This window comes from Oculina patagonica, chromosome 7 (genome assembly GCF_052425735.1).
Source record: "Oculina patagonica isolate OP01 chromosome 7, crgOcupat, whole genome shotgun sequence".
In the NCBI taxonomy this organism is placed as follows: domain Eukaryota; kingdom Metazoa; phylum Cnidaria; class Anthozoa; order Scleractinia; family Oculinidae; genus Oculina; species Oculina patagonica.
The window spans coordinates 11,029,661-11,055,122 of record NC_135764.1 but is presented as its reverse complement, the minus strand read 5'-3'; the positions used below and the strand labels follow the sequence as shown (position 1 = coordinate 11,055,122).

Here is a 25,462-nt window from a genome sequence, read left to right as displayed (position 1 = left end):
ACACAACACAACGAGGATTGAGCAAGTAAGAATTTCAGCACGTTGTATGACTGTGTGATAAACATTGGACCCTGAGTATAACTAACTCCAGAAATAGATTTCTAGTTGCTCATCACTTATAGCCTGTGTACAGCCGTTTTTTTTTTTTTTAAGCGGAGCGGGACGGCTGTACACAGGCTAATCACTTAAGGTGTAACAAGATCACACATAATCATGCAAGGATCAAGTAAATAACTACCGGTAACTCCAACTACAACAAAACTATTCACACATAAATAGAATTTTGTGTGCCTTAACACATAATTTGACAAATGCATTCCCACCAACAAAAGGAGTTGACGTAACTTTCAACTCAACATTTGACGCTTAAATAAATTTGATGATAGTAATGCTTTAGGAGGCATTTGTTAAACAAATTATTATTACTGTTGGATTTGTAACTAAACCAACTGAGAAAGTTTTCCTGTTTACAACTAATGTGAAATCTTTGAGCAATACATACACAACAGGAAACCTAAAACCCTATCTACAACCAAATCTGCAGAAAATACTGCTTTTTATTACAAACATAACTAAAATATTAAGACCCAAGATCAAGGCAAGACTTTTCTTGTCCTGTATGACATTTTGTGTATGTTGTTTCATGCATGTCACACGAGCGTCACATAAGCATCATGCTCATTACACAAATATCTACACAGAGTAACAAACAAAAACAAAACATAGCTAACAGTGAATTTGTTGTCTCCATTTCACAAAAACGTTTAAGGTGGAACAATTACAACCTTGCTTTACTCTTGGGTCTTAAAACAAAACATCCCAAAGCAATATTTCCTTCTGGTATCAACAGAACATTATTTTGTAAAATAAAATATTTTTACCATTTTCATAAAAATTATATAAATGAATTGCATTACATCAATTAACCAACACAAATTTAAAGAATCAACTTGCCCATTCACAAGTGTCCAAATTAAAATCCCTTACTTATAGTGATGTAATACTACTTTTTTGTTGGTTGGTGACAATTATTTGGCAAGGGCTTGAAGGATCGCATTTACTTCTTCTGCAACTGCTGTCAGAGCAAACTCGAATTGAGCCTGGAAACAACAAAAAGAAGTAGCATTAGGGATGGGTAGGTAAAATGTTAAGACATTGCCAAAATGTACATGTAAGGTGTTCTTGCAAATTTTCACATACAGGTATTCGTATAGGAACTGCTTGAACAGATTGGCAAGTCGATTCATAATCAGATTTAGCTTTGCGCTATAGATTCCAATTTTGAAGTATGTTACTTAAAGGGGCTATAGCTAGGCCATAGTATTTCAGGTAATTCTATTTATTTTCGTTTATTGAGAGCTCTTAACTTCAAATTGGCAGAGCAAAAGTCTTTTATTGGCAAAATCATGGCCACATAACAAACAAGGATGATTTTCGAGCATTGTAATTGACACATACAAATTGAGATAAACTTTAAAAAAGTCAGGCCAACGTTTTTCAAGTTTACCCAAACCCAATCCGTTTTAATCTTCTCGAATTTAACCCATCCATGCCCCTTTTTGGCCTTTCTGTGCTTCTCTTTAGTTCTTTTACATTTTTAAGCCGTTATTGTGATATTTCAGTTAGTTGTATGACCAGTTGGTCAGTGCCGAAATTGCCTAAAATTGCGTGACATACTGGTAGACCCTTTAAGAGGAGATTTCTAGAAGAATCCGACAACGTTCGGTAATGCTATGAAAAATTGTTCGCTTATCCTCTGCATGAAGGTAGTCCTTATTAAAACTAAAAACGTTATGTTGTTTTTTTCTTCAAATAGTTTTATTTTTCTGAGAAAAACGAAATTTTTGATTTGACACCTAGACTCGTCTAGACTCGATTGAGAGGGTACAAATTGGGTTGAAAATTGACCATTTTCAATCGATTCGTATGTCAAAACCATCACGCGCAGAAAAAATTAAATACAACCGGTCTATTGCATGACTCTTCCTTGTCCAAATAAGCATAGTTTCAAGAGTTTTGGTTTAATCTAATTATTTTACGGTAAACAAAACCAGACTATTCTCACGCGAAATGAAAGTCGGTCGGTCAAAAGAATCGTCATTTTTACTATGTGCCTTATCTCAGAATTCCTTTAGATAAATATATTTCAACTGTAGAAGGATGATACTTTCAAAATATTTAAAGTTTTGTCTGGGTAAATGATTAAGCACTTGTCAAAAAATTATTCAAAATCGTACAAAAACGACAAAAAATCACGCAAGCTTTCGAATGCGTGACCAAAAGTATTACCACCGTATTTGTTCTTTAAATCAATTTAGTCGCAACACTAGCAATACCAAGGCATAAATCATAATAAATATGTTTACCTTTGCTTGATTATGATATCCTGTCCCATGCAATACGTTTTTTTTTCCTGTCAGTTCTTCAATGGCTTCCCGTTCAGTTCGCATGCCGCTTGTCGAATCCGTCTGCGACTGGTGAATTTGAAGCAACCACCGATACGAGTTTAACCAAATATGTATCGTCATGATTAACGAGCCCTTTTTGTGTTACTTGATTAAGCCATATTTCAGGTTAAAGCCGGCAAAGCGCTTTCAATAAGCCACTTTGCAGCGCCCGTTGGCACCGTGTATTATTCGAAGTGAAGTATAAATTTGCATACTTTCAAGACAAGCGTGACAGTTTTTATACTTAAGGGGGTGGGGTGGGGGTAGGGTCTTAAATTTTTAGCTGAACCGACGGTTTGAAAGCGTTTGGAGATGAATTGTCACAAACTCGTATTTACTACGTGATTTGCTCAAAATGAGAAAAAAAAAGAGACAATCACCATCTTTTTTTTGTTATTGTTGCTGTTTTTTTTAAACAAACGATCAAGGCGCTGTTTCCTTTTTTTCAGCTAAGGCAACAGATGACACACTAGGTCCCGGTTCTGTCTCCTCTCGATACAAACAGAAAGTTTGGCGTTTGAAATTAAAATAATTTTGAGTCAGATATTTCTTTGTAGAATGAAATAATTAGAACTGTCTACTGACCACTGTTCTGTAAGTAATCTTTTTACCGTTTAGTAAACTGCTAATGGAAGGAAGCATCCACAGAACAATAATTCAATTTAAAGCAGTGAAATAAACGAGACACGACTATAAATAATACCGTATTTTACATGGGAATGTAAAAGAATTTCACAACGTCATACCTGACCCCACGGGAACAAGGATACCAGTTTTGGAATATGACATTTGATATTTCTCTTCCTACACCTCTATCTCCTTTAGAAGTCTTCCCTTTACTGTGATAAGCAAAAATCGTGAGGAACTTTGCATGAACTGGAACTTTTTCGCCAATTCCAAGCTCGGATCGATGAAAGGGACAGATAGTAAAAGCGCTAACATCCTGTTGCTTGTTAAAGATACCTGCTCTAAGGAGAATAAGTTCCTGTTCGCCATTAACACCAGCAAAAGACCAGAGGGACTTATGATTTTCTATATCCTTGTTACATGACAGCAAAGGGACCTCGGTTATTAATTTACTTTTATCGCGTCGATCATACGAGCAAGGACTGCCAACTATCGTTTTAAAGGTCAAATGAACAGAATTTTCGATTTTTGTTATTTTTTGCCCATGTGTTTATTAAGAGCCAAATAAACATATCCCAAAGTTTCAAAGCAATCGGTCATTACATCGCAGAGATATTGCAAGTTGAAAAATGCTTTTTTTAGGCTGTCATAATCGTAGAGTGCTCGGAAAAATTGTCGGAAAATTGTCGGAAAAAATAATAACTTGTGACGTCATAATTGGTGTTTGTGAAGACGACCGCAGACCAATTCCGCAGACGGCACCTTAAAATCTAAATAAATGTGTTAAGTGACATTTCAAGCAGTTATTTCGTTCTGTTCGGCCGTTTTTCAGTGGATTGATTGTTGGTTGTTGTTTAGAGAGGCTCATTTTTTTAAATAGAATAGCTAAAGCACAAAAATAGCTTAAAGTTTTGTTTGCTGTCGTTTTGCTTGTCATGTGAGACATAGGTAGAATGCACGCTGGTATGAAAACAAATCAGGAATCTCTATTGTTCTTTCTCATTAGCATTTAACGTTAATGAGCAGAATTATCTGCACGCGGGTTAACTATGCACGTGCGTTTTGAATTTGGTACACTTCAAAGCCGTTCTGCACGCGCGTTAACTATGCACGTGCGTTTTGAATTTGGCACACTTCAAAGCCGTTCTCTGCCGAAAAACAACGTGAAATGACGAAATTCTGCGTATTTTGTACAACGTCAGCCACGCCGGCTAATTTTTGGTTTTTCTATTTGGGGTTGAACGCTTCCTTTGAATATTCAGCGGGAGCTAGTTCTTAAAGCGATAAATAAGCAGAATGCGTCCGGAAAGCTGCGAGATTCTCAAGTAAAATATAAATTCATTTTCACCAGACGTTGTCGTTGACCTTGGCGTCGGTGCGGTCTGCGGAATCGGTCTGCGGTCGTCTTCAAAAACACCAATTATGACGTCACAAACTCGTTCCATTCCTTCCATTTCAGTGCGCAGTCATTCAAAAACGTTTTCGTGAAGCCTTCGGAAATCTTCGTATTTTTTACTGTAATTCACGCTTTAAGGCTCGGAAAGAAAAATTTTTTCTTAATTTTACTCAATAATGGATAGTTTAAGCGTTTGGTTGGTTAAAATGGCATTTTGAAATTTCTGTTCATTTGACCTTTAAAAGAAAAAGAAACTTCCATGAGTACACCAAGTGCAGCGAGAACATGTGGAGTTTTCCAACAGTTTACCAGACAACTGAAGGAAAAAGCACTTTACGGGGACTGCGTTGTGCCGGTTGCTCCCCAAATGGTTCGTGAGAAAAAAGAAATCATTCAAACATCTATAATCGAGTTTAGTAAATTACATTAGTCTCGTCTCCTAAAAGTAAACAACGTGAATTCTCGCACACACAAGGTCAATTATTTTACTTTGTTGTTTTGGAGAATAACGAAGTACATAACTGAATTATATGAATATACATTTTGGTTTTTATAGAAGGAGCAACCAGCAATTAGTAGATTATAGACTACCACCAAACCGGAAACGAGAAGCAAACGACTTTTAGAAAGTCTAACTTTAATAGATTACAACACTTTTTCCTGACAGCGGCTTTTTGTCAATATTTTACGGTTTTTCTCTCTTTGATTTTGAGCGTAAGCAGAACTTATAAGTAAAGTAAATCACGTAGCAAATACGAGTTTGTGACAATTCATCCCCAAACGTTTTCACACCATTGATTCATTTAAAAATTTAAGACCCTTCCCTCACCCCACCCCCTAAGTATAAAAAACTGTCACGCTTGTCTTGAAAGTATGCAAATTTATACTTCACTTCGAATAATAACGGTGCCAACAGGCACTGCAAAGCGGCTTATCAAAAACGCTTTGCCGGCTATAACCTGAAATATGGCTTAATCAAGTAACACAAAAAGGGCTCGTTAAACATGACGATACATATTTGGTTAAACTCGTATCGGTGGTTGCTTCAAATTCACCAGTCGCAGACGGAATCCTGACAAGCGGCATGCGAACTGAACGGGAAGCCATTGAAGAAATGACAGGAAAAAACGTATTGCATGGGACAGGATATCATAATCAAGCAAAGGTAAACATATTTATTATGATTTATGCCTTGGTATTGCTAGTGTTGCGACTAAATTGATTTAAAGAACAAATACGGTGGTAATACTTTTGGTCACGCATTCGAAAGCTTGCGTGATTTTTTGTCGTTTTTGTACGATTTTGAATAATTTTTTGACAAGTGCTTAATCATTTACCCAGATAAAACTTTAAATATTTTAAACGTATCATCCTTCTACAGCTGAAATATATTTATCTCAAGGAATTCTAAGATAAGGCACATAGTGAAAATGACGATTCTTTTGACCGACCGACTTTCATTTCGTGTGAGAATAGTTTGGTTTTGTTTACCGTAAAATAATTAGATTAAACCAAAACTCTTGAAACTATGCTTATTTGGACAAGGAAGAGTCATGCAATAGACCGGTTGTATTTATTTTTTTCTGCGCGTGATGGTTTTGACATACGAATCGATTGAAAATGGTCAATTTTCAACCCAATTTGTACCCTCTCAATCGAGTCTAGACGAGTCTAGATGTCAAATCGAAAATTTCGTTTTTCTTAGAAAAATAAAACTATTTGAAGAAAAAAACAACATAACGTTTTTAGTTTTAATAAGGACTACCTTCATGCAGAAGATGAGCGAAATCCCTGTATTTTAAGAATTGCCGCAAAAAACAATTTTTGTTCGATTCTTCTACAAACTTGCTCTTAAATGGATGTGAAACATCAGTATTTTCCTTTTTACGGGTTTAGGACTATTTTCCAAAATATTTTACTCACCAAGGAAATTTTAGAATCTACCATCACAAGGGAGGGCAAAATAACTGAGCGGATTGGGTTTTAACATGCATGCTACGACAGGGGGGTGTTGCAGAAAAGTGGGGCCAAACTCTGAACTGGCAACCAAAAGAACCTTTCAGAAGTCAGAGCAATTCCACAAAGAAAGACCCATTATATAGTATGTGGTGGAGATCAGCAGAAAACAAGTCTGGGCTAGCACAAAAAGTGGTCAAGACCCCACCTTGATAACACAGATTTTGAAACAAAAAGTTATGTCACGCACCTTAGTTTTAACCATTGATGGTCGCTGGTCACGCAAATGCTCCACCGTAGCAGCAATGTCGATTTCCTTAGCACCTGACATGAAAGACACAAAGGATCACACATATGCACATTATGTTACGGCAGGGGGTTGCTGCTGTATCAAGTAGAAGTACATCTGCTCTAGGCAGATGTTGTCTTAAATTGTCAAGTAATGTGACTCTGTAAATATACAATGACAGCAATCTGGGATAAAGTTTATAAGGAGTAGAGACACAACAAATAAACTGCCATGTACTAACTGGTGTCTTTGCCGTTGTACCCCCCCCCCCCCCCACTCTCCCATCAATCAAATGACAGTCTGCGTGCTGACTTCTCACCTCTCATCATTTTGTTGAGCACCATATCAATCAGTATGTAGGTACCAGTCCTTCCCACTCCTCCACTGCAGTGCACGACAACAGGGGAGGCCCGGCCCCTAAAGCACTTGTTCACTTTCCTGTGAGAGAGACATGGTTGTATTTTCAATTTTCATCATTGATTTCAAAGAAAACAGATAAATCAGGGATTGCCTTTTAAAGAAACTATTGTAACATTAGTGTGAACGCTGATAACTGAGCAATTATTGTTCTGTGACTGATGATGTAGTTACTGAGTATACATGTATCTTACCGTCTAAATTCCAGAAGTGGTTTGGGAGTTGAAGGAACATTAAGATCAGGCCACGTGAGAAAATGGAATTGCGTGACTGTTCTTGTTTCACTGGTCTGTAACATTGAAATTAATGGAAAACAAAAATATTTTCAAAACTCAAATAAATAACAACAAAACGAAGAAATATCAAGGAGGCCAAATATTAAGTCCATTAGAAAATGCCTAGACTGCCCAGTGCTACTAAAATTATGGTTGTGTACTACAATAATCCCGGCTGGCTCTGTTCATTAATTTCTTGGTCTGCACAGTTAAGAGAAAAATAAAGACTGCCCACAATCTAAGAAATGCTGAGGTTAAAATATGGTCTTTATTGATCAATAATATGTGGAGGGGGACAAGGGGGTGGGAGACCGGGAGAAAATGAGCGGGAAGCAGGATTCTTAGGGTGGCGAGACCCAGGAGAAAATTTCGCAATGTTTCGTTATATTTCGCAATAGATATGGGAAAAAGAGGAGGGAACCACTATGGAAAAGGGTGGGAAGTGGGAGTAAGAGGTTCAGCCCCCCCCCCCCTGTCCCCACCCACTAATATCTGTGAACAACGAATTGCTTCTATTAGCTACATAGCATGGGACTACAACTAACCTGTAAATTCTTCAAGTAAAAGCTTCTCACTAAATAGTCTTCGCACCATATATGCTCCGAGACAAGGTGAACCTATCAGAGAAAGAAATTTTTATATTTCTCAAATGTATATTCTTTTAAATGAAGGTCAAAAAGGTCATGACAGAACATTCAATACAAAAATCAGCAGTGAACCTCTACCTCGTAAATGCGATATGTGACTATTGGTTGTTGTTCTTCAGGCCAGTATCTATGACATTGAGGCTGCAAAAGAAGGAAATAAAGGTCAACAAAAGTACTAGTCTTGATGTTTTTATTCTTCCTGACCAGACACAAGTGATTCGGTAGCAGGATTAAGTGATATAGAGGCAAAATCAAGTGGCTTTTTCGAGCAAGTGCGAGGCAGAGAGGTGTGCGAGCCATTCTGGTTAGCCTAAATAGCTCTTCGGCTAGCCAACAGTTAGCTTAGGTAGCTTGCAGATAGCCTTTTTATTAGGATAAGGCAATTCTGCCCCACATGCTTCGCTGCTTTGCCGCGCATGCCTTGCTGCCTCGCATATTTGTAAGACTCCTAAAACTTGTTTGCATCTGATAAAGATTGTATTTCTTCAACAAAATACTTAATATGTAGAAGCAGCACTATACACTGAAAATGTGTGTTTTCGCTGATGGATAAGGTTTTGGAAGGAAATAATTACAAGGTGGTGACAACTAATTTTGTTCCTTTGGAAGGGGGTATGCCTATTTTTTAGCTTAATTGAACTCATTTGTATTTACAGGGTTCAAACACTTTTTCAGGCCAAAAATTCAAGGACTTTTCAAGAACTTTCCAGGACCCTTCTTAGAAATTTCAAGGACTTTTTTTCATGAAATTTAATTACCCCAAATCAACGGTTGATGTGCTTGCTGAAGAACTAAAAAATCGCTTATTTTGGCAGTCTTCTCATTGCCTTGAAACCTTTTGACGTTCATTTAAGAAATCAAGGACTTTCATGGACTGAAAACCAATTTCAAGGACTTTGAAGGCCTTGAATTTTTATTTTAAGATTCAAGGACTTTCGAGGCACATGTGAACCCTGTATTTAAATTTAGGTGGGAGTAGTGCATATTTTTAATGCAGTTCAGATCATGAATGTCTGCAATCAGTCTCTCAGAGAACGTTGCTTTTGAGGGGTTAGAACAAAGAACGCTTGGGAACACTGTGGGCAAAGCTGCTGGGAAAAATTGTGTGCATAACAGTTTAGTGTCCCTGTGTCATCTACAAATAAACCCTTCTGTAGTGTCTACATCTTGTATTATAGCCAATACTCACCAATCCAAGATCTGAGAGTTTTGTTAAGTTAACAATCACAACAACGCCTTGCTCCCACACCATCTGAAAAGAAAAGAATTAAGTCAAATGTTAGGTTTCCTTCTGCAATTTTTCTGCGTCAACTCAACAGTCACACAACTCTGATTGATTATATCAAAAAGGACCTGTATGTTGTCAAGAATGTTGTCAAGTGTGTCACTCGAACTACACCTTCTGAAGTAGCACTAACCACAAATACAGTCTCAATAGGCAATGCCACAGTATACCCATGAAACTCTTACCTGCCAGAAGTCTGATACAGTGTGAGCCAGGGGTCCCTGTGTCGCAATGTAAGAGGGATTCTTTGGATCGTGATCAGTCTGTGGAAACAACCACAACAACCATGAATTAACACTTCTAGACCTTTTGTAAAGCAGTGACAAGACCATTTGTGTACCATCCCATCTCAATGAATAACAAAGTTTTGAGCCACATCAGGTGCATCAGGTTTCGCACATTACTCCAGCGCTGTCCCCTTATTGTTTTTGTTTTTTTAGTTTTCACAGGTGCCCCCCCACCCCCCTCAAAATCCCACCCAGTATTTTTTTGTTTTGGCCAAACAGTTAACTGGTCCCCCCACCTCAATATTCTTGGATTGAGGGTTGCACTGACTCTTACCTTAAAACAAGAAACAAGACACTATCCAGTCTCAAACACTCAGCATCAGAATTCAGAATCACTGACAGAACAGTACCAAGCTCTCACTAGTTATTCTCCATAATTTAATATTAATAGTTTTCTGAATTACCTTATTATAGGAAATTAACGTGAATTCCAAACATTCGCGTTAATTTAAGTCGCATTAATTTTTGTTAACGCTAATTTCCGCACCGTTAATTAAGTGGAGCATTAATTTCTACGACATTAATTTCCATTATTTTGGCCCCAATTTCTCGTTACAGTCCAGACCTTCTTAACTCCAAGGAAAAAGCATTATTTTATCTGCCACTTTCATTGATACTGCGAAGAACGCTCAAAGTGGAAAAAGGACCATGAACATTGTTTTCGTTTAAAATTATACGCCTACAAGTGTTGAAATAAACTTGTTCCTTCAATTCGCGTTAATTTAAGTCGCGTTAATTTCAAATACCTTAATTAACACAAGCATTCATTTCCTATAATAAGGTATAACAGTTACAACCAATCTGTGTTAACTACTTAGAAAAGCTGTAATATAGGGATCAATTTAGGTTTCTGGGAAACTGCTCACCTACCCCTCCCCAAACCTAACATTTTGCCCAAAGCGATAAGTAAGGGTTAATGTTAGGTTTGGAGAGGGGTAGGTGAGCAGTTTCCCAGAAACCTAAATTGATCCTAATATAGTTACACATAAGCTGCACAATTTACTTACAACATAGCTGGCATTAATGTAATCTGATCCAGTAGCACTTGCAGTCTCTTTCATTAAAACTCTGTTATGGTCATCTGCACAAAAAAATAATAATAAAGATTAAAATATAAATTATTCTTACTATTTACCACTGATTTTTTTTTGTGATGGTTCTGAGATTTTGGTGGCGCCTCTAGAGAACATATCCCTAGGCAAGAATTGTCTTTGCTCTTATTCATTGTTCATTAGAATGTGACAAACAGAAGACAGATACAAAGAATAAACAATTAAATTAATAAGTTTTCTGGCAATACTTACATGGTAGGACATCACTATAACGGTTCTTGCGAGCATTCTTTTCAAGCTTTCCAATTTCTCTGCTGTTAGGTTCGGCTTCGTATGTTTTTAGAGCCTACAAAAAAAGGCAAAATTGCTTTTGATATAGATGTACACAATAAAATTAATAACTTTTACCTAGAACTTGGCTTAATTGTAGTAAGACAGTTTGCTTCTTTCTTAGTTTTTATTTTGTGTATAGTTCTATTTACCAAAATGAACTTCTCTCATCTGGGTGAAGATGTCAAGGCTGAAGGCCTCAATTAAAAATAATATAATTATTTTTTCTAACTGGTTGTCAAACTTTTCTTTTCTAAGTATTGCTCTTCCACAAGTTAACAAAAGTTAAATAAACAGAAAATTAATACATTACCTCCCATTCCTTGTTTAGTCGATCCTTGTTGTTAAGATGGTCCTCCATGTATGACTGAAAAGCAGCAGTTAACAGTTTTTAAACGAATGGACATTAATATATAGAATTAAGATTTCACATCAACAGCTTCCAGATATAAATGGACACTTAGTCATGGTTCCAGCCCCAACAACAGACACTGCATTTTTAACTTCCCATAAGCAGACACCTCTTCTAAGAGGACAATTTCTCAGGTGCTAAGGGTGGGGTAAACTATTGCTTATCATGGTTCTTATAGCATTGAGTGACTAGGAGTATTTCTACTCCTACCTGGATGAGATGCAAGTCCATCACAAGGATACCCCCAGCATTAAATACCATGGTAAAGGTAAAGTCTGCTTCGAGCCTAGTGGCCCATACAGGCCGGAGCTTATCCCGGTTTCCGTAGCATTAAGCGACTGAGAGTATTGCTACTCCCCCCTGGATGGGATGCTAGTCCATCGCAGGGTTACCCCCCAGCAGTAAATTCGCCGGTACCCATTTACACACCTGGGTGGAGAGAGGCACTGTGAGAGTAAAGTGTCTTGCCCAAGAACACAACGCAGCGCCCCGGCCAGGCCTAGGCCTCGAACCCGGGCCGTTCGACTCGGAGGCGAGCGCGCTAACCATAAGGCCACCGTGCCTCCCACATTAAATACCATGGTACCCATTTATTCATACCCCTTGATGGCAAGAAGCACTATGGCAGTTAAGTATCTTCCCCAAAAATACCACACAGTGACCCAGCCAGAGTTTGGGCCTGGAAAGCTCTATCCAGAGTCCAGCACACTAACGCCACTGCACCTCCCACAAGCATCAACTGAAACAGAATAAAATACTCACCAAAACTACATGTCCAGTAGAAATGTCCATGTTGGGTACAACAGGCTCCTCGCTCCTGAAATAAAATCAACTCTATTCAATATCTAAATTCTCCTACTGGTTTCGAGAATTTAGAATTAAATCCCTACAGGACTAAAGTGATATTTAAGTTTCTCTCTCGCTTACCATGAGTACTTAGGGGTTCTACCACTCCCCAGTCCCTTCTCCTTTTCCCCATGCTGTACGGGTGTGGTCTTGACAGGTGCACTGTCCCAGCCTTGAGTGGCTCGCAGTTGACGACACAGCTCCTGCGGAAAATTGTAACATTACAGATAAAGATCATGTGCACTGATACGGTCTAAAACAGTCCACTGTAGTTGAAGCTGAAATGAAGGAGTCAAGCTCTTGTGACCTCATACATAGTTACCAGTCATCAATTTTCAAAATTTCCTGATTATTTCCTGATAAAAATTAAATTTCCCTGACCAAATATATGCACAAATGATGGATGTAACAGCTGTCACCACTCCCCTTCAAAGTCATCTGAAATGTTTCGACCAGCCTTCAATGGTATTAAATCAAAGGTGTTACAATTTTATTTTTCCCTGATGTTCCCTCAAAAAATCAATTTTTTCTGACTCAAATTAAAATTCCTTGACTTTCCCCTGTCCTTAAAGAATTTACTATTCGCTGACCATTTCCTGCCCTGTATGTGGCAACCAAGTTTAAAGACATTCCGGAATACACATTGATACACGAAATATTGTTTTTTAACTTCAAAAGCAAACATTTTTACCTGGTAGTCTGCAGCTGCCTCTTGGCCAGGCAGGGTGACAGGTTTGAAGTTCTTTGTTTCATTGTATCTACAAAAAAAAACATTACGCCTTGTGATTAAAGTCACAGCAAAATATTTGGCAAAGGCTAGAAAGTTTTAGAATGGGAACCAAAATTTAATTCAGATTCAATCTGTTATATCTCTGCAGACATGACTGAAAAAAAGTTAAAAATCTTAAGCTGAAGCGAACACACCACCTTTGGTTCGAGTGAAGGTTATCTAAACAGTTGGGGAAATAAGTGTCAGTTTTGGGAAATCTTTGTTGAGCACTGGAAGAATTTCCGAATTATTTCATCCAATCAAAACTAGCGGGTGCACTCACAAGTACTCCGAAAGCCTTTGCACATATAAATACATGTAACCATGTGGCATAAAGACCCAAGGGGGGTACTCCGGGATCCAAGTGACGGGGATGTGTGAAGGATTTTTTTGGGGTCAAAATTTTCGATTCCGGAATTTTTTCGGGTGACTTGATTTAAATAGGGGATTTTTTAGGGTATTAAAATCAAACTAAAGTGCCTTGGCGCGGCCATGGCAATTTAGGGGTAATTTGACTAGGGATTTTTTGGGGCGTTTTTTTGGTCCAGGGATTTTTTTGGGGTAATGTCGGGAGACTTAGGGGTTTTTTGGGGGTAATGTCGGGAGACTTAGGGATTTTTTGGGGGTAATGTCGGGAGACTTAGGGATTTTTTTGGGTCCTGAGTTTTGCCTCCATTCCATCATCCCCGTCACTTTGATCCCGGAGTACCCCCCGGGAATAAAGATAGTCAGAATAGATTGGTAAATTATTATTGCGACAGAAAAAAATAAACAAACAAAAAACCCAACATCGATTCTGCACTAAATTATACAAGAAAAAAAAAACACTGACAGGACTTGTAATAAACACCAACCTTCTCATCATGAGGTAAATTGCAACTGCTGTCAGAACAACTCCTGTCACACAGCCGACAACAATGATAGTTATAAGGAAATACTTTGGCTGCTGAGCTTCTACTGATCGCTTGGGATGTCCTTTAGTATTCTACAAGTACAAGGAATTGCTTTTGTTAGTAGGTGGTATGAGCTCTTTGCTGTATGCATATGTAAAGTCTTGCACGCTTGCTTAATAAGTGTTGTGCATGTGTTTTATTCTTCAATTTTAAAAACTGCAGAAAATGGACTGTATTGTCTGCCAGGACGTTAACAACGAAAATGGCAAATTTGACGAAATTTTGCCATGGGTTTTGGCGAGAGCTCATGTAAGCTCACCATGTTGACATATTTGATGAATTTTTTGTGGTACCTTCTCTCGGGTTCATTCTCTCAAACGTTGACCTTTGGCGAAATCTCGTCAAATTCACCATTTTCGTCAAATTCATCGCAATTCGCCACTTTCGTGGTACCCCTCTCTCCAGCTCACTCTCTCAAATGTGGACCTTTGGCGAAATTTCATCAAATTCCCCATTTTAGCCATTGCATGCATTTCTGGACATATTTTATTTTACTTCCAAATTCTAACAACTGTTGCAAACGGAAATTTCGATAAAAACTGCAATATTTTCCCAAGGCTGCTGCCTAACGGGCGCCCGGTCGCCAGAGGCGCCTAAGTTACGAGTGTGGGCGACTAAATTTTTGTTCAAGGAGCCCGCATGGGCGCCTAAACATTGATCTTCCACTCCCATCCTTTGACTTCAATTTCCTTGTAATCTTGTTTCATTGGCATAAAAACTCCCATTTAAAACAAAAACTGCTTCATTTAAAACGAAAACGCTAAAATTGTTCGCATTTAGCGTATCAAGTACGTAACGTGTCTTTGCAAAATTCAGCAACTTCGAAAACCATTCGTTTTCAAGTGTTTAGGACTGGGCCTAACTTCCAAATATGGAATAATGTATTATGTTTTGATTTACGTTTCGTTTGCTTCGTTGACGTTTCGGATAAGTTTCGAAGTAAATCCAAGTGAATCTGAAGAAATATTTACGGATGCAAAAGTGAAATCAATCTGTTTGCTACTGCAGTCATGAATCAGGTCTGAAATAATTTTAATCTGCAAAAGCTTGATACAAAAACCTTTCCGACAGGCTTAAACTTACGTAAAACAACGCGCCAAATATCGTGATGTGTACACGAACTTACGTGGCGTGTTTTACATGTAATTCAGCTTAATCTATGAAGCATTGAACGCTTAACTTTAGTAGGAAAATAAAATGTATGCCTCTGTCTTTTCATGGGAAATTTCATATCTGCTGCCGCTTTTTTGTGGACTAAGGTTGTTATTTTCAACGAACTGTTTCACGTTTCCGCGTTTAAAATGAGGAGCATTCTTGGCAGTGAACCGTGACTAGCAAATTTTTGTGCTGGAAACCTCAGTGCTTTTGCCTGCTCAGATGTTCAGTTTGAATAAAATGGATTGCTTTTGTTACTACATTAGTTTTATAAACAACTTATTTGATGAGCTAAGTAATTTGAAGTGTTTTCACATCTTAATTTTTCTGTTCTATTTTTGTCAACTGGTTATCATGTAACAAAGATAAGATCATAACTTAATTAAAGTGTTTACACAGGTGTTTTTGACTTTTTAATACCTTTTTCTAAACCTAGGAAAAATTGACCTCATTAATTATTGCTTCTTTTTTAACCTTGATTACTAAAATGATTTTCCTGCCTCATGTTCATTGATTTTCTATGTGAAAACTAATGAAAGTACATGAAATGCACTCAGACTGGCACTGGCTTAACAAATGAATTAACCCTTCATGCTCTCAACTAAATGCATGTCAGTTTTCATTGTTGGTTTATTTCTCCCAGCCCAGCTAGTGATTTAACCCACAGAGGGGAGATATATATATATTGTTGATATTGATGACCTTTCCAACTTCTTTCCTCTGGGTCTCTGAGGTTGCTGCAGAGTAAAAAACGGTTTTAAAGGGGGGGGGGGCTCTGCCCAGGGTACCCGTACCCTTTCATATACCCTTTCTGTAATCTCATTCCCAGGATCTCATGAACGAGGTTGCCATTTTTGGTATGTGAAAGCAACCCTTACCCTTTTAGAAACCATAACCCCCCCCCCCCCCTCTTATTTTTCACTTGAATAATAACACCTTAAAATACTTACCGCTAAACGACTTGATCATTTGGTGGGTCTGTTCAAGCATTATGACGGGTTCTTTTAATTACCTAAAATCCAGTTTTCCCTCCCCTTTTGTATACTCCAACTCGTGAAATCCCCACCCTTTTATATACCTGGAGCCTGAAAAAAGGTATCCCTGTTGGGCGGAGCCTCCCCGTATAGTCCACTATAGGGAGTACCCTCTAGGGGACATTCGGGTATATTATAGCGGGATAATGTTGGGGGAAGGTTCAATCCCTGGGCCCATCTCCTAGGCCACATAGTTGACCACATACTTGCCTAAGTAACCCCACCCCCACCCCCCCTACCTCACCCCAGATTTGTCTTCGGCAACTTGAGCCGGGCTCCTAACATAATGGCTTGGGCTCCTAAATTTTGATGTTAGGAGCCCAAAGGGCTCCTTAAAAATTTCCTTAGGCAGCAGCCTTGTTTCCAAAGAATTTTTTTTACCCTTCCTTCTGATCAGGAAAAAAAAAGGTCAAAGACATAAAATTCCATACTTTTCTAAGTCTTAAATAGAACTTATACAAGCACTGTTTATGTCTAAAACAAACTATGTGACAGAAGTTTACACAGCTCCAAAAGGGGGAGATCTGGGTTCAATTAAGGTGATGCACTTCATACCCAGGGGGGGTACTTGCAGTATACATGACGGGGAGGTCCGACGTATTTTTTTGGGTCGAAAATTTACACTCTTGGTATTTTTTTAGGTCAAGAGATCTGTCATGTATTTTTTTAGGTCTTAAAGTCTGTTTGATTGAATAAATCAGTATCGAGGTGCTAGGTCTTCTACTTTTTGGGGTAGAAAATTTTGATGCCAGGTATTTTTTTGGGTGTTAAATTTCAGGCTCACGTATTTTTTTGGGTTCGCAATATGAAGCTCTGTCGGACCCCCCATCATGTATACTGCAAGTACCCTCCCTGGGACTTCATACAACTGTAAAGGAGAAACGCTTCTAACAATGCTGCAAATTGTTCACCAAGCGTACTGCACTCAACAATTAAAGTTCAGAGAACAAACTTTTACAAGAAAATTCTTTGTTACAAGAGACAGAAACCACAAAATGAATGTAATCTGTGGTGGAATCATATAATTTGAATTAAAAGAATACCTTGTGGAAAGAATACCTTTTTAAATGCAGTATCAAGTTAGGAAAAAGAAAAATATATAACATTCTAAGCAAATGAAATGCAACAAATGACATCTTTTAAAACAAATTTCACTTGAACCCAAATTACCATAAAATCAGTGAAATGTAAATTGAACTTTTCTGGTTTACATATATGTCAAAATTTTCTGCGAGTTACAATGTATGTTACAATTTACAGTGATAAAATATCGATAACAAAACTAAAAGAAAGAAGCTGAAAATTGAATTTCAAAATCAGACAACACTCTATTGAGATGGAGCAGAAAGTTGAAAAAATTAAACACGTACAGAGCTATTGTGTACAATTCACGAAATAACTGCCCTTGATCAATCATCAGACCAATGGTGATTTTGAAAAAAATAATTTTGAAGTTGACAACAAATGCAATTTAAATGAAAGTTAAGAAATAAGATAGTACCTGTTTCAATGAAGAACTACTGGAACCAAATTCACAAGGTTAAATTAAAAGAAAAGAAATTCACTTATATCTCACACTACAGGTGCTGGGAGCAGAAGGTTTCACTCAATGAAAATTTCTCTGATTATGCATTATTAATTATCTTCACTAAAAAGAAGCTTTCTGTAGAATAATCCCTTGAATAATTAATATCTTTTTTTCTATATTTGGGTAATGGTTGTGAAAAGTGAATAAATAAAAAGCTCTTCATTGTCAAGATGAAACTTCACTCTTGCCCAGCCTCCCATCAACTTTAACACAAGAAATTTATTCAGATGTTCACCACAAGAGCCCTGATAGGTTGCAATAAAATAAGTATCCCAAAAAGTTGAAGCAAAATTTTAATCCGAGATAACAGAAATAACATATTTGTACAATTCCGAAAAAGTTGAAATACAACATAAAATTATACATACACTGTTATTAATTTGCTATATTACTGTGGATTGTAGCATGAATTTAAAAGTTACAATGTCCATGTTTATTGTTAAAAAATTGTAACAAAACTTACTGATGCGTCTTCTTTATAATCAGCTGACATAATCTCCAGACCGCTGTTTTGTGCCACATCTCCCTTCACGCTCGGTTCTGTACAACAGAATGTTATTGTAAACATTACTACAAACACTGCGGCAAACATTACCGCTAAAGTCAACGGTTATCTTTTTTACTGTTGTCAATAGCGAAGCGCGCAGAGTCTAAAAATAGAATGCAAATGAGTATAGCCCCCACGAGGCTCAGAAAACATCAGTGTGTTCTGAGAGAAATAGAAGGAATCTAGGCGAAGTTTTTGTTCTATGAAAATGTTTTTGGAACATGGGCTGCTTTAGAATGTGTTTTAGGAAATTCGTCCGCCTTTTCGGTTTGTTTGTCTGAATCTTGTCTGAGTCGTGACATCACTCATGCGCTCGCTATTATGTAGCAGACCTCTAAATGAAGAGAAGTTCACTTCAACCGGTCCAAAAGGCCAGGTCTATTGCCTGCGATTGGCAAATTTCAACTCATCTTTCTTCTTCTGTTTCTCAAGGTTTGTTGGCTGCACCACAATTATGATTGACGGCAGCAAAAATGCTATCATCAGTTGGCTTTTGAAATTCAGAGTTCGGGTGTTATGGAAAGGCACAGTCATACGAAGGACAAGAAACTATCTATACTCCTTCCACAGAAGGCTATTGGTTTGAAGACCTACCTAGCTTCCCACCTCCCAGCCCTTTGTGTTTTGCAGTTAATTAGCTTAATACTTTTCTTGATCTGACTTGTCAACCACAATAAATTTCCAGTGACGGTAGCATGACATGGTGCATAAATCAGGTCTGAATTTCAATAAGAGCAGTCTGTACCTTTTTTAATCCTTTCAGCGACATCCCCGGGTTCTTCGAGGGTGTATTTTGTCTGCGCCATCTTCAACTTGACTTTGGAGTCATGAACTCTGTCGAAAACAAAGGATGTGTGTTAGCAAAGCCTGGCACCTTAACACTAGTTTGAGTTTTAACATGAACCCTGCATTAACAGTTGCACACCGTGGCCAGACTGCTCAAAGGGAGGCACCATACAATTGCAAGGGAAGTCACCTTCTTCAACTCTTACTGAAAGCCCTACATGCATGTTTTAAAAAAACAGTGTTCAAGTTTGGTCTCTTTATTTATTTCATTTTTAAGTGATACCGGTACATCCTGACACAACTGCATGATGAAACTATAAAGTCAGTTTGGGAGAATTTAGAGCTACATGTACTTGTACAAGGCCTGGCCTACTCCTCAGGTGCAGTCAGACTCTCAGAACCACCCATAGACCCCAGTGATTTCTGTGTGAGGTAAACATGGCACACATTTTCTATAATTAACTGTTTAGTAAATAAAGTGTTCCAAAAACTGGTTTATTAGAATGAGTGATTAAGTCATCAGTCGCTTACTTCGTCACAGTAAACATGGGGGATGGCGCGTTGTTCCAAAGCGCATTCTGAAGTGCTGCTGCGACTATTTTGGCTTGCGCTGAAGTTATGCTGTGTAGATTTAGAGTGCATATAATGAAGTTTTCTTGTATTGCCAAGTGAAACATAAAGGGTAACAACAGCATTACTTTTTAGTACATTTAATTATTATTATTTCATATGTTAATTTGATTTTATGTTAGGCATTAAACATTGTCTTAAACACAAGTAAAATTTAGTACCACCTTAGAAAGTAATATTTTGTTCACAGTGCATTAATTTAAAACATTATTTCCTCATTTGGCATGTGGATTTTATCCAATAGTCGAGTAGCTGTTGTTGAGAATTTAATCAACTAATTAATGCTGATGCGGCCTAAAGCCTGGCTTTCACTAGCGACGCAAGCACAAGCGCAAAGATAACAGCTCTTATTTCTCTGTGAAAACGGCTTCAACTCAAGCAAAAGCACATATTGCATTTTGATGCTAGTGCTTTTGGCAAGCACAAGGATCGAAATTTGTCATTTTTGCATGATTGCACTTGTGCTTGCGTCGCTAGTGAAAACCAGGCTTAACAAGGCTGAAACAGCTGTCCATGGCTGCCACTGCCCGGGTGATAGGTTGTGCGCATGCGTGAGGTCCTGGCCAGACCAGTGTTGTGTTTCATGACTTCCCCTTTACTTTTTTTTTATTTATCAAGCTAGTGAGAGGTGTTTCAGGTTAGGACATCTTAGTTCCAGCTTATTCTTAAGGCAAGCATTAGCTGGTAAATCAGTTTTCACTGCACTCTGAATTGAGATTTAGGTTGGGGAAAGAAAGTGTCATGAAATTAGAGGTAGAACAAGCAAAGCAAGAAACTTACTTTTTGTTTAAGGACAGCTGAATCTCTCCCTCCTTGTGAACAGAAGAATCAGCTGAAGGCAAAACAGACAATGACGTGAGGAACTGTGTTCACAATATCACCCAAACATGTTTTGAAACAAACGGCACACAATGCATGCAGAAGTGATAACGTTTCCCAAGGGGGGCTTAAATAATTTTCAGGAAATTTGTCAACAAATAAACATAAAAAAGTTGCTGACAACCACTGTGTTGAATAATTATTCAACAAAAGTTGCGTCATCTTATAGTGTGACATCCAATACAAGATACTGTACTTCTCACGAGCGAGTAAGGTCAAATGCTGTCTCGTGATTGTTTACACAGGCCCATTGTACTAAAAGAATGTAAAGATGTCTGTTGAATGAATCTAATAGAACTCATCAAATATAATTTGACTCTTTTGTTCATACTAACTTTCCAAGAGTATTTTGCTTTGTGTTCTTTGCAGCAAATTTCTTGTTGAGTTAAACTTGATTGCTGTTCAATCATGCAAGTCTAACATTTATTTTTGTAGTTAGTTCCCAGTCCTATTTGGTTCTATTGATCAGTCGATTACGCTCAACAGAACCAGTCAATACCTCATGGCATAAAGCAATCTCCACGTCATTGCTTAAAAACATGCCTATAGATCGAAACAGGTTTCCCCTAAACAGAGTCACAATTAAAGAATTTTTACCTTGTTCCTTGTTTACTTGATCACTGCCGTCATCTTTCACTGGGATAAAGTTGTCTTTGAACAATTTAGAAGCCTCTTCTTTCTTGACGGCATTTGGTACCTCTACTATGGAGCTCTCTCGCTGGGTTTGAAAGAAGTCTTCAACTCGTTTATAAGTCTTCTCAGGATTTGGTCCCTGATCAATATCTGCTTTGACCTGTTTGACCTTTCCCTTGACCATGACCTTTCCTTCACCCGCTGAGTTAGCACCCTTAATGTTGGAGGACTCTTCAGCAAAAGCTTCCTTTTCTGTTTGCATGTGGTTGCCTTGGAAACCAGAATTATCATCAGGGATTGATGATGTCTCGCCCGCAAGAGGAATTGGTGGAAGTCTCTTTTCATTATTTTCATTGCCCATGGACGTCATTCCACTATTCTCACCTGAATGGAGCACGTAACTCTTTTTGGATGATGAGTCTACATTATGTTTTGAAGAGTCTCTCAATCGTGTCGATTCATCGTGTGGATTGATTTCATCTACAAAATAATTCTTGCTACCTTGAGAGGAATCCTGTATATTTCCTACACTGTCTACAGCATCACTATTGTCTCCGTGTCGTATATGTCTTCGAGCTTTTAGATCATCATAATCACCATATTCACGTTGATTGTATTCTCTGTCAGGCTGTCTTAGATCAGAGTGTGGCCTTTTCGTATTACCACCTTGTTTGCCGATGTTGATTTTATCCCACTCCTCTGGTACTACAGGTGGTAAAGGCCCTCCGCGTACTGGCAACTTTTTAAGAACTCTTCTGTCGTGCTGATTATGATCTATTGGTAAAGGCAATCTCAAATTTCTATCATCTCTGTTACGTTCATAGTCATTCAAGTTCCATTCAGAATCATCCCGCAGATGTGGTGTAATCTCATCCCTATCATCAAAATTTTGTCGATAATCATTCTCAATGGGATTGTAATCATCTGTGTTGATATGACGATAAGACGGGTAATCTGCAAAAGCAAAGGTGTGTTAGAAGACTTGTTTTGTATGAGGCTTAAGGGGTTACTTTACAGAATATGAAAAAATCTACACCCAAGCCAAAGTACAGTCAAATCCCGATAACTCGAACCTTCAAGGGAAATCGAAAAATGTTCGAGATATCGGGAGTTCGAGTTATCGAGAGTAAATTAGTAAGAGAATGACCTGAAGGGGAATCGAAAAAGGTTCGAGTTAGCGGGAGTTCGAGTTACTGAGGGTTCGAGTTATCGGGATTCAACTGTAGTCCACAATGTTAAAGATTACCTTGTCATTGCAGCACGAAGCAACAATGGCTTTCTTCCAAACAACAGCAATATTAATTACACTGAGATTCAAGAATCAAGATTCACAAGAGCAAATGATATATTACCTGGGTCAAGAATCATTTCCCTTTTACATCGAAAAACTGAGGAGAAAAGAAATATATCAATAAGTAAGAATAAGTACCTAAACTAATACCAACTCTATGCACCATATATATTGACATTTTATAGCAGTTGTCACCTACATGGACCATAAAAACTAACAGCTTAGACAAACAGTCACATATTTTGCTGGATGTTGATCGACAACTGGTAACTCAAAGCTCTGGAGTTTAAATTTTTTGGGGATGTCTTTTCGGAGGCCAAGAAGGCATCAAGTTTGCAGAAAAGATGTTAGTCTGGCCATCTTGCAAAGTCTTAAATTCACCATTCACCCAGGAACATAGCTAAGAGCCAGCTTATACAATAAACCAGTTAAAAGAGAGCTTATCAATGGCTGAAATTTCACTTAAAAAAAAGCTGACATAAAGACCAGAACAGCCAGCTGGGCTTGTTAAAGAGCTAGGTTAGTTTGTTTTATTAGCTACATCCTGGTTCACCACCCTAAGAGGTAGGCAAGATAATTCTGATCCAATCGGAATCCTAGCAATCAGAGGATTTTTTCTGTAGCATGAAGTGACAAGTACAGTCGAACCTGTTTAATATGGACACCATAGGGACAGGGAAGAGTCTTTAAATTATTATTATTACATTAGAGAAGTACAATTTATATTAATTTTGGTGTCTTTCAGACCAAGTGAATCGCTGGCAATAGGGATGTGTCCATATTATAGAGGTGTCCGTAAAGAGAGGTTCGACTGTACCCCATAATTGGGATGTCAGTACACTTGGAGGCTAGCAAATACTGAAAATTATTTCAATTAATATTTGATTGATCAGAATACTTTTTCAAAACCAATAAAAAAATTAGTAATTAGTGCACAGATTGTGTGAGACACACTACAACAAGGCATAGAAACCAACTAAATATTTGTAGATTTAAACTCTTTTATTAAATCCGTATATCTTTGTGTACAAATACAGAAAGAAAATTAAGCTTGTACATCTGGTGTAACTAGGAAACAAAATACCGAGAAAATTACATAAGGATCGTTCAAGGAAATTGAATCCAAGCGAATATTTTTTAATACTCATGAACAAGGAAGGAGAAACGACTCCTGAATATTAGGTACACGTAGTCTGAATAACATTAGCATCTAAGTGGCAGAGCAAAATCAGCGAGCCGAAAAGAGATTTTCAAACATTATTATTCAAATCTGCGTATATTTCTGATACATTGAGTGCGTATAAGCCGATGTTATGTCTTTTTTCTTTAATTTTATAATTTGCTACACAACAGAAGGGCCAAAACGATAAAATTAAAACGGCAAAAGCCGAAAATTGTTAAAATTTATTTGAAAACGTTCTGTACAAAACGCGGTTAAAAAATTATGCAAATATATTCGACTGCATTTTCTTCATGGGCGCTTGAATCGACGCGGTGCTGTAAACAACCCAAATACTTCTCTTGGAATTCAACTTGTGAAGAATTTCTTAAGATAAAATTAACACGGGAATATGTCTATAAAATGATACATAAACGTTACTTGACTGACGAGAAAGAAAACGAAAGAAAACTATTTTTCGAGTAGGCGGGAAGAATCGCGAAGCGCATTCAAATTAAGTAGAACTAGGTTAATCAAAATCAAACCCTATACATCTTTCGCCCGTGTTTCCGAATTTATCTCCAAACTGACTTGTACAAGCTAAACGAGTGAACTGAAAGTACAACCGAAAATTGTGAAGAGTTGTACACAAAGTAAAATACAAACTGAAAACGGTTTAAAGGTTCTCAAAACTTAACCGGTGACCACAGAATGTTCAAACAGATGGATCAAAAAACAAGAGCGAGAGATCAATCAAACACTGACCAAGAAAAAACTCTTTTACAATTATTCCATTAATATTGTTTCTACTTACATCGATCGCAGTATTCGCCAATAGCACAGTCCGCCCCGGAGAAACAGGCTAAAGAAAGAAAGGAGAAGACAAGTGAGTCGATTTCGCAAATGTTCTCGAATCTTTGATCGATCACACAGAATGGAGCACCTGATCGTGAACGAAAAACTTACCGACCGCCGGCGATTCCCTAAGTTGTCCATAGTCGAGAATAACGCAGAGAAGGAGAAGAATATATTTCAGGTTTTTAGAATCCATGGGCTTGCCATGGATTTTAAAGAAGAGAAAAAGTTTCAAAGGTAGACAACGCTACGGTCATAAATGACCCTCAGTCTTCGCCATTTTCACTCACTCGGCCATCAACAACAGAAGCAAGTAGGGTCAAATCCCCGGATGTTTATTTGTTGTCGGAAGTTGTCGATCATCCATTGTTCCGAGGACCAATCAGAGCGCAATAAATCTTGTTTGCCGCGACCATCTGTACATTTCTGTCACAAATTGACGCAAATAATTATTGTAAACTGGCTGCTTTTTGTTCGCCCGCTCCCCTACTCAAAAACTTCGTAGATATCCGACGTCAATTTTTGTTCTCTCAAACTCAATTTTAAGCTTGATTATTTTTCTCGTACAAATTGCAGAAAAACAATTATCTTGGAAAATTCACGCGCAAATTTCGCCGAAAATAGTGTTATACAGTATTTTAAAAATTCTTCAACTGTTATTTTATTTTTCAGAAAAATAGATAATTTTTCGGCGATCACATAACAATGTTTCTCTTTCGTATGTTCTTTTGATCGAAGATATGTAAGGTCGTTTTGTCGAAAGCTGAAAAAAAAATCTCAACCTCAAACGAAATTCATCTTGTTTCATGCCACCCCCTGGCCACCCACGCAATGGAAAATAATTGACATTCGCCTATTCAAAGAATTCTTTACACCCATGAACAATATTTCTCCTTGATCAATCAACGCAATTTTTC

At 37.8% G+C, this 25,462-nt stretch overlaps 1 protein-coding gene across 1 annotated transcript; it reads right to left on the bottom strand.

Annotated features, from left to right (window-relative positions):
• Positions 1–392: 392 nt before the first annotated feature.
• On the bottom strand, positions 393–24,844 carry LOC144660693 (receptor-type tyrosine-protein phosphatase N2-like). The gene is made up of 22 exons (XM_078521397.1): positions 24,657–24,844; positions 24,505–24,552; positions 22,593–22,628; positions 21,205–22,194; positions 20,509–20,560; positions 19,058–19,146; positions 18,229–18,305; positions 13,890–14,020; positions 12,958–13,024; positions 12,348–12,469; positions 12,183–12,237; positions 11,322–11,375; positions 10,931–11,024; positions 10,634–10,707; positions 9,525–9,602; positions 9,244–9,306; positions 8,133–8,195; positions 7,953–8,024; positions 7,327–7,421; positions 7,035–7,153; positions 6,677–6,750; positions 393–1,100 (listed from the first exon to the last, which is right to left on the bottom strand). Exons 1-22 carry the CDS (start codon positions 24,739–24,741, stop codon positions 1,029–1,031), a joined length of 2,610 nt encoding a protein of 869 aa, XP_078377523.1. The 5' UTR covers positions 24,742–24,844; the 3' UTR covers positions 393–1,028.
• Positions 24,845–25,462: the final 618 nt, after the last annotated feature.

Bases quoted from the DNA above. Each gene is read 5' to 3' on its own strand.
- LOC144660693 (XM_078521397.1), bottom strand. From the start codon at position 24,741: ATGGATTCTAAAAACCTGAAATATATTCTTCTCCTTCTCTGCGTTATT. The intron at 11,376-12,182 runs GTGAGTATTTTA...GCTGCTTTTCAG, and splicing joins CTACTGGACATGTAGTTTTG to TCATACATGGAGGACCATCT. The intron at 8,025-8,132 runs GTAGAGGTTCAC...TTTCTCTGATAG, and splicing joins TCACATATCGCATTTACGAG to GTTCACCTTGTCTCGGAGCA.